Genomic DNA, 10,088 nt, shown 5'->3' on the forward strand with positions numbered 1-10,088 from the left:
CTAAATGAAACGTGTGAGTGGGGCCAAGTTTCTAGTTTATCCTCCAGCGAGAACATACACCTCCACTGTGGCAATGTGAACTAAAACAGTTGCTAAGAACACGATTCATACATCAAATAAACTGAGAAGATGAGGCAACACAGCAATTGAATTTGGACAAAACAATTTTCAAACATATCAACTCTAATCACAATATGAAGTAGGAAAATTAGCATCTATTATCACACTTTAATCTCAGGATGTTGATATGAGTAGGCCCAACGTGTAATTCAATGTCTTTTTCTGGATGGATGGATGGATGGATGGATGGATGGATGGATGGATGGATGGATGGATGGATGGATGGATGGATGGATGGATGGATGGATGGATGGATGGATGGATGGATGGATGGATGGATGGATGGATGGATGGATGGATGGATGGATGGATGGATGGATGGGAAATACCTGAAATTATTTTTATAACCAAATTCTCTTAGAGATGCTTACTTATCACTATTTTAAGAACAATCATCCCAATGATCTCCATATATACACAAAGTGACGACATTATCACTGTTTCTAAATGTAAGCCGTGTACATATCCAGAGTCATTTGGTAAGTGATAAGCCATGTAGATGAGTTATGAATTTTCCAATAGCCCAACTTTAACTTTGTGTTTGTCAAACTGAACCAGATCTCTCAAGACTTGAAATATTGAGAGCTCAATTTTTTTTAGAGTTAAGATTGACCAATCGAAAGAAAAAGTAAATTCAAAAATGCAAGAAATGTAATGAAAATGAAAAAAATAGAGTAAAATAGAAAATGAATAATAAAAACAAGAAGATTGTTTGGAAATTTACTTAATCATGTGACTCACAAGGCTTATGGTAAAGGATGAGTTATATTGAAACAAAAGATTTTTACCTGTTTGAACAGATACATTTTATGTCTTAGGTAAAAGTTGATCATTACTAAAGAAAACATTTTAAGAACAGGGGAAACAAGGCAGTCAATTAGATTAAAAATGGTTTTAATCATTGACCTCTTAAAAATGCAGCACAAAGAAGGGGGCTGTGAATTCACTGGTAGTCTCGGAGAAGTCTAAAACAATCTGAATGCAGTCTGATTTTATTCTTTCAAAAGATAAAAAAGATTATAAACTCTTTTTTTGTAAAGTAGAGACATATCTTCATATATTAAAGATGATATTGCTTAAGGATCATGGCCTTGTCCCCCCCCCCCCCCCCAAATCACTCCTGTATGGTAATATCTCGTCAGCAGACAGTGAGGCCATTTGCTTTTTAAGGTTTTATTTTGTAGATTTTTATCATTTATAGTAAACACTAACAACAGCAAAAACAACATTCAGCATATAACATCAACCCAACCAGTCACAACCCTCAGCAGACCAACAAACTAGACTCAACAACAAACAAAGAACACATCCTTCAAACAAGGTCAATTATATATGTCTTCACACAGATATGTAAGCAAATGTTGATGATCCATCTTATGTGGAACCGGGTTTTTGGTTCTTGTGGTTTGAAAAGCTGCGGCATGTTTAAAGAACAGAATGCTGCGTCTTCACTCTGTTACAGATGGACTTTAGTCTGTTCATTGAAAAGGAAGTTTCTTCTGGCTCTTCCCAGTTTCATCTTTAATTTTTTTTCATTATTTGTGGCAACACAAGAAAAAAAAAAAAAGAATGAAAGGCTATATATTGATCGCACAATATTAAAACACTTTACACAAGCAGAAAAAAAATTAAGGGGCATGCAAATGAAAACATTTTTTGTACAGTATCACAAAAGGTGCTACTGTCTTCCATTTGACAAATGGAGGACAAACTATACGCACATGGCCTTATACCATTGTGAGGATGATTTTTTTTTTTTTTTTCATCCCAATTTCAATTATAGTTCTAATTCTATAATCCACCGGGGCTACTGCATTGGCTGCATCACTAAAGAGAAACTTAAAAGATCAGGATGTTTCTTAAAAAGTCAAAAGTGAAACAATACAATCTACAAATCCAAAAGAGTGACTCTACTGTTTTCATTAACTCCAATTAGTGTTCACATTTGAGCTCTCTCAATGATGAGCGGTATTAATTTGAAGCAGCATTGATGCTCCCATTAAAGAAGACTTTATCATTCAGATCTCTGAAAAGTTGAAGATAAAATAACTCTGATTCAGCAGCAGTCGGCTTCTTTGTGTCCTTTTATGTAGAACAGCCTTTAATCTCCAAAATTGCTTTTATGAGAAAAAAGACAAAATGTTCAGAAAATCCTGCCTGACTTTTCTGTGCCGTGTGGTGTTTGCTGCGCAGTGATACTGACTGAGTCAAGCTTCCGGGAAAAGGTGTGAGGAGCTGTGATTCAGTGAGCGTCTGATGATTGCAATAAATGGTCTCACAGCAGCGCTGGGCTTTAATTCGGCTCGCTGCTTGGACTATTGTCTGTCTCTGAGGCAGTTTTTGGGTGATACGGAGAGGTAAAAGACGGAGGTAGTTCAAATCTTCCAAAAAGGCCCATTAGATGTGATATTAAAGTTGTTTTCTCAGAGTCTGGCTGAACTTTGTTCTGATTTTTAGGTGTTTTATTTACAAGAAAAAGAAAAACTGTCTGTATTTTTGCATATATTGTGTTTCAGATGTAGCTCTCCACATCTGTCTTGCTTTCAGTAGTATTTCTGAAAGCAAGACATATAGTTATTGAAATTTGGTCATAAATCTCTTAAACCTGTGCTTCAGCTGCAGTCTAATACAGAACTCAGAGTTCCCTCCTTTAGGACAAAAACAGGCTATACTGAAGTGTCTTGCATTTTGAATGAGAAGATCGAAGAATAAAAAAATGTGAGAGGTAGAGCTCTGCAATGAGAGATGGGCTCTTCGTATTAGTACTTCTCAGTCCTCTGCTATTTGTTCGTATGTCTGGAATAAAACTAGCCTTGAGCAAACACTATTGGATTTGAGAATGGAAAACTAATGGGATAGAAGAAACAAAAGCCCTTAGGCTACTCCAACTGGACCCCTAACTGTTCATAAACATGATTTAAATAATAAGTGTTTTTACTTTTTATTACATATAGTAACCAGAGAGCAGCGGTGGAGACATAAACTGTTTGATTTAATCTTCTTCACAGTAGCTTGTGTCCTAAAAATAATTACCCAGACTTTACTTTTACCACACGTACGAAGGTTTACTGTCTACAAAAGGATGGCAACAAAGCTAGGCTCTTTTAAATTATTTAGGTAATATTTATGAGTCCTTCAAAGTTATATGAATTGCACAAACAGATATCACAACAGGGGACAATTAGATATTTTTAAGGGTGATACTCTGTTATGAAGTCAGCAATAAATAAATAAATGAAAAGATGTGATAATTTATGTATATTTGTATCGACTCTATGGAATAATTTTAGAATGTGATCATAACTTCGAGTGAAACTGTGTTATCTTACAATAAATCCCTTAAAGGATGCTTCGGTTCGCGGCCTTTCAAAACCTGAAGCATGACTCACTAAACAAAACATTGTATAGACATAGTCATACTAACCATATGTTTTTGTTTTTTTCTAGAGATGTCTTGTCTCTTTGTTCACTTCATCATATCTGCTAATGTTGCTTCTGTGGCTTAAGAGAAATAACAAAAATAGTTTAATTTGCCTCCAAGAACTGTTAATTCTAAAACTAATGTCTGCTTCATCAAATTAAAGGTCCAAAAGTTCATGATCAGAACGAGACTTTAAAGTTTAGTTTCTAGTTTAAAGTATTTGTATTTAGAAATCTTAATTAATAACCACATGCTAACATAGTAGAAGTATATACTCCGTGTTCTAGATGAAGCAGGACATGTTGATTTTTCTGTCATCGATCAAGTGACATTTTGGATCTTTTTTTTCGCCACTACATCAAAAATGTGAAAACAGTAACTACAAAATTTACTTTAAATTAAAGAAACGTTTTGCCCTTTGCCCTAAGGTGAAATGTATTTAAAGATTAAAAGAAGGACAGGCTATCTTTTAAGATGTGCTTCCAGTTTTGTATTTTCAGGTCACGTTCATGTTCTAGTTTCTTTGTTTAAAGCTTCCGGACACAATAGCCGTGAGAAATATTTGCCTCTTGTCTTGACTGAGGCTGCAGACAGTCAGAATCTTTGTACTCCCACTCTTCTGCACAAGCTTCCACTTTTATTGTAAGGCCTGCCAAAAAAAATAAGCCATTTACAAGTCATCCATGTGAGTAGTAATGTTTATTTGGTAGCTCTGGAACTTTGTAGCATTTCTGAATTGCAACTACAGCAACATCAGTCACTCTGGAATAAAAATCATGATTTCACTTTAAATTGGACTTAGCTATAAAAGTGAGATGATAAAATCGTAACTAAATACCTGGTGTGTGTTTGTTTAAAATAACAGCTAATTTAAACAACATGTTCAGCTTTCAGACTTTTTGAGGTCATACTGACCACCAATTATTGAGAATTTAATAAATTTGAAATAGATGTTCACTTTCTCTTGTGGTAAAGGTATTGCTTGCAAAATGTACAGAAGGATAGAAATAATTTTGCATGAAGGTATCAGTCAAGAAAATGCTACACAAATTCCCACTGCATTTCATGTGCATCATATCACACTGTAAAACTCAGACAGGACTACTTCAGTGTTGCTGTTGCCACTGTGCTGCTCTCCATTTACCAATTACTGTCTTGTCTTTTTATCAATTTTGGACAAATGTCCAGTTTTAGCGGTGCCACTGTCACTCCATATTATGTCCAAATATTTATTAACTTTCATGTGATTAGAATCTCCTCTTCATTTTTAGATCTGTGCACGAGAGAGGTTTCAGCTGTGATCTTTGATAGCTCTTGAAATGTGAAAATATGAGATATAATTGAGAAACATGAAGTGTTTTGTTTACGGTATGTTGTGAAATAATTTCCTTAAACAAGCAAGTTGCTTTGATAGTAACAGAGCAGTTGTTATTCTAGCGAGGCCATTTTGCATCATATTACTTCTGACTGTGATCGTGTCCTAAGCTTTGATTTGGTCATTTGTTATAGATTTTTAGAAATTAGTAGTGAAAGAAAAAACATTTAATTTAGTTTAGTATTTTTCCTCAAATGCATTACGTCTTGGAACTTTTTATGTGGAAATAACATACACGTTTTTTGTTGTTTTTGTATATGAACATTGCTATGAAAGGCATATTTAGTTTGCTATCTTTTGATTTTACCAGTATGTTTGTTCTGACTGTAAACATGAGGCCTGGCCAGAGGTCCAACAAAAACAGACAGATGATCTATAGAGGGAGCTAAAGATTAGGATCATCTTTAGCTCATCCTCAAAGGTGCATTGTCAAAGTGACAACATACAAAAAGATCAGAAATATGAGAAATAGTTTTTTCTTTAATTCTAAGGAAGCTTTTTGAAATGATTATCAATGAACTTTCATTTTCTGAATACCAGTTTGTTTTTCAAACTTGATATCCTTTTACATTGTGTTATCATGTTTTGAGATATGCCTCTCTTATTCTCTATCAGAAAGAAATCTTTTAGATGAAGGAAAATGATTTTAAATCTAAAACTGCCAGTGGTATGAATAATTTAAATCATACTTAATATGAATAAATAAAAGAAACATTTTTGCTTATGTTAAGTTTTATACACATCTCAGATATTAAATAATTTTGTTGTAAACGTATAACAGTACGTTAGATAAATCTTTCATGAATATATATATATATATATATATATATATATATATATATATATATATATATATATATATATATATATATATATATATATAAAGATAATACTTTTATTTCAGTTTTAGTTTATTTGTTATAAAGGAGATGAATGAATGCTGTGGCAGCTCCTGCTGCAGTACAGCATTGACTCGCCACAGAACCTGAGAGAAACAAGCTGAAGCTCACTGCAGAAAGCTACATTATTGAAATAAGTCATTGTTATGTTTTGTAGCCCCAGTTGTAATGTGAAATTATTACCTATGCATGCCCAATTATGCTCACCTGCAGTATTCTCAGATGCAAAACTATGAAAGAAAAACTATTAAAACCACAAAGTATTCCCTACATATATTAATTTAGACTGATTTTTTTTTCTTTTTTTTGTCTGAAGTGCATCGTTGTGCATTCATTTCTTGCTTTGTTTTCCTACAGTCATTAACACATTATTACAGTAGATTACTGCAGACCTTTCTGTGAAGAGGTTTGTTGAAATTAAACTTTATTTTGCACTGTAATCTTGAGGTGTTGCGCTGTGGCAGGACTCTCCTTGGCTGAAGGGCACAAGCTGCCATGCCGTTTGGTTGTCTCACACTCGGAGAGAAGAAGGATTACAACAGTCCCACGGAGGTGACTGACAAATATGACCTCGGACAAGTTGTTAAGTCGTGAGTACATGTTTTTTGGGGGTTCTAAATTCTCACATATTTGTTGTCCTGTGATGATTCAACTCAAAATTCGCCAAATGGTTGCACTGTTGTCTTTTTTTTTTCTTTTTTTTTTTTTACAGGGAGGAATTTTGTGAGATATTCCGAGCAAAGGACAGGAATACCTTGAAAATGTATACATGTAAAAAGTTTAACAAAAAGGATGGAAGGAAAGTGAGGAAAGCTGCAAAGAATGAGATAATGATCTTGAAGATGTAAGTGAGCACTAACACAAAGCTTATCCAATCTAACCTCAGCTAAAGCATATGCATCGAGACACACGCCATCACAGATATGCTGTGGAAGACAGACGATGGACAAAAGTCCAAATAAAATTCACTAAAAATATCTAACTTTATATTCTGTTGGTCAATTTACATATCTGGTTTTTACTGTATTCATAAATCAGACCTAAGTTAATTGAAAAACGTTAAATATCAACTGATAAATACATTTATTTATATCACTACAGCTGAATAAAGAACAATGAATAAGATCTAGCATCTGGAAATCAGTAATGACATGAATACAGCTGCTCTAGATGGCAGCAGGTTATTCTCTGATTTCCAGCAGGCCTTGTATTTAACTAGTTACCTTAACAGTAAATTGTAGCTTGTATTGTGGTTGTCTTGTTACATCACTCGGTGAACTCCACTCCTAACTCTATTCTTTTATTTAAAGGGTAAAACATCACAACATCCTCCAGCTGGTTGATGCATTTGAAACTAAGAAAGAGTACTTCATTTTTCTGGAGCTGTGAGTTTTTTGTGGGGGGCCTTTCATTATTAAACAACACGACGCAATCCAATGCTTTTTAACGCAGGCCTGTCATCTCATCAGTGCTACAGGAAGGGAGGTCTTTGATTGGATTTTGGATCAAGGCTACTATTCAGAAAGGGACACCAGCAATGTAATGAGGCAGGTTCTGGAGGCCGTCGCTTACCTGCACTCTCTGAAGATTGTCCACAGAAACCTGAAGGTAGGTTTACTACTGACACCTAGTGAACATAGGGAAGCATTTCACCCCCCAGCAGATGAAAAGTTCTCTGTGTAGGATGAGCATCATAACAACCAGCACAGATCAATGAACTACAATGAATCCTTTGTTGCTTGGTTATCCTCTGTTAATGCAGCTGGAGAATTTGGTGTACTATAACCGTTTGAAGCACTCCAAAATTGTTATCAGCGACTTTCAGCTGGCAAAACTGGAAAATGGACTAATTAAAGACCCGTGTGGGACTCCAGAATATCTTGGTGAGTGGCATGTCATCTGATCTGAATATATAGCAGTAATTTAAACAAAACAAATCATGACATTTAAAAAAAAGAGAATAAAATAAGTATGAGACGTTATCTTTGCTCCAACTGCAGCACCTGAAGTGGTTGGAAGACAGAGATACGGTCGACCAGTGGACTGCTGGGCCATCGGCGTCATCATGTATATACTGTAAGTGCTAAATTATGTACTTGTAAGTGCATTAAATTCATTATCTGATTTCCTTCTAAAATTTATGCTATGCATTTCTTCAAAGTTTATCAGGGAACCCTCCTTTCTATGACGATTCTGATGAAGAAGACCCAGATAGCCGTGACAAGAACCTCTTTCTAAAGATTTTGTCTGGGGACTATGAATTTGATTCTCCCTACTGGGATGACATTTCTGATTCTGGTAATATATATAGTCATATTCTAAGTTATTTCAGTCTCGGTATCACAACATATCAAAAGACTGAGTTTTAGTAATACAAATCAAATAGAAACCTTATTTTCTTGTGTTTTTTGTGTGTTTTACAGCCAAAACCTTGGTAGCATCTTTGATGGATGTCGACCAAGACCAGCGATTGACTGCACAGGAAGCTATAGCCCATGAATGGTAAAAAAAGGAAATAAGTCAAACACAGCTTTTTATAGTTTAAAAAAAAAAAACAACAATGTGAAGCATGAAAAATATTCAGTTTTGTACTCATGTAGAAGATGTAAATGATTTAAGGTTTAAATTGGGCTCCATGACATGTAAATGGTGGTCACATCTCATGTCATCACATGAAAATTTTATACATCTGTTGAGGTGCAGACAAAAATGCCATGGCCCTATTTAAATGCCTGATGCACAATACAACCATTCTCGCTTGAAACGGTCTGTCTTGGTTGATTGAAACGGATTGCATTTTCCTTTGCGATGGAAGCCCTGCTGGTTTAATACAAGGTGTCCTCTGTGTCCTTTGACCAACTCCAAATGTGAGTTTTCCACTGATGCCCTCTGGTCCTGGTTTGTAATGTTGCCACTCTTTGGAAATAAAAACTGTTGACATAGAAATCATTGTTCTTAAAGTGCAGCAAACCACTTCCAGATCATTCTGTTTATTCTTGAAGATGCTTACCAGGTTCTCGACTTTTCTGCATGTGAATTTCTGCAAGTCCCAGCTGTAACAGTTTGAATTATGAAGCTTTTTTAAGTACTGCTAATGCTGAAAATTGTTGTCCTTTTGTTTACTATTTTAGGATTTCTGGAAATGCGGCCTCCGACAAGAACATCAAAGATGGAGTTTGTGCCCAAATCGAGAAGAACTTTGCCAAAGCAAAGTGGAAGGTAGAATCGCTGACATACATAATAAATATTAACATCAGACAACATTTCTTTTTTCTGTTCATTCATATTCATTTTTAGAGACAGATACTTACTTAGGACATCAACGTGAGAACATTTCCTAATAGAGAACTGCAGATTTAATGGAGTATCCTATCCTATAATATGTAATTTAAATTGTCTAATATCTCACCCACAGTGTTTAGGTCAGCCTTGGAGTTATTTAATGCTGCACCTCCTGCACGCATTTGCACAATTGTCATATTTGAGAATTACTTCATGAAAAACACATATGCATTGCAGACTTGAATGAAATTTTGTAAGTTTTATGGTGAAATATTTGTCTTACAGAAAGCTGTAAGGGTAACTACCCTGATGAAACGCCTTCGAGGGCCTGATCAGAGTGACTCGGGGCCCGCAGGAGGGGCAGCAGGGGCAGCAGCCGACGCCAACGCACCTGGAGGTGGTCCTGCTCCTCCAGCCGGTGGTGGCCTCAGCATGGCAGCCACCCTTAAAGCTGCTCTTAAAGAAAAGGCCTCTGACACACAGACTGCAACCAACCCTGCACAATCCTTGCAACCTGCAGTGCAGCAGGAGGAGCAACAGTCACGGTGCAACGGTGAGGCTCCGCAAATGGTGCCACAGAGAAAAGGAGACTAAGCCAATCAATACGCACGGGGGATCCATGATAAGATGTGGGCCTTACAAGCACATGTAAAACTAAAACATCTGGCATCATGAGTATGTGTCTGTGCTGTTCGACAATCACAGTTTGCAAACGTTTCATCTTTTGCCTTTTGTACTGGTTGATTATTAGTGTTCTCTACCTTCCTTTTTCCTTTTGTTATTTTGTGTGTAGGTCTCTTAAAATGATCGTTGCAAAGTAGCTCTTTTATTGTTTCCCCTCCTTTGAGAACTGTATAATATATTCAGGTAATTCATTGTTCATTGTGTAATTAAGTGAATTTCACAGGCTCATTGTACATACATGTATTTGTCACAACAATTGCTACTTTTTAGCTTTAGAACTTACAAGCCTGAGTTTTTATCTTGTGAC

The 10,088-nt window shown here is 35.8% G+C and overlaps 1 protein-coding gene across 2 annotated transcripts; it reads left to right on the plus strand.

Annotated features, from left to right (window-relative positions):
* Positions 1-2,376: 2,376 nt before the first annotated feature.
* Positions 2,377-9,691, plus strand: camkva (CaM kinase-like vesicle-associated a). 2 transcript variants are annotated; one of them, XM_088006022.1, is made up of 11 exons: positions 2,377-2,392; positions 6,306-6,405; positions 6,528-6,659; positions 7,126-7,200; positions 7,285-7,423; positions 7,578-7,698; positions 7,816-7,891; positions 7,977-8,113; positions 8,239-8,317; positions 8,947-9,034; positions 9,383-9,691. In XM_088006022.1, exons 1-11 carry the CDS (start codon positions 2,377-2,379, stop codon positions 9,689-9,691), a joined length of 1,272 nt encoding a protein of 423 aa, XP_087862148.1. The 2 variants fall into 2 exon arrangements, with proteins under 2 accessions (XP_087862148.1, XP_014840072.1); XM_014984586.2 differs by lacking the exon at positions 2,377-2,392 and having other exon boundaries at positions 5,867-6,405.
* The last annotated feature ends 397 nt before the right edge of the window (positions 9,692-10,088 follow it).

This window comes from Poecilia mexicana, unplaced genomic scaffold (genome assembly GCF_051168715.1).
Source record: "Poecilia mexicana isolate PSO_F unplaced genomic scaffold, ASM5116871v1 scaffold_5, whole genome shotgun sequence".
Lineage (NCBI taxonomy): Eukaryota > Metazoa > Chordata > Actinopteri > Cyprinodontiformes > Poeciliidae > Poecilia > Poecilia mexicana.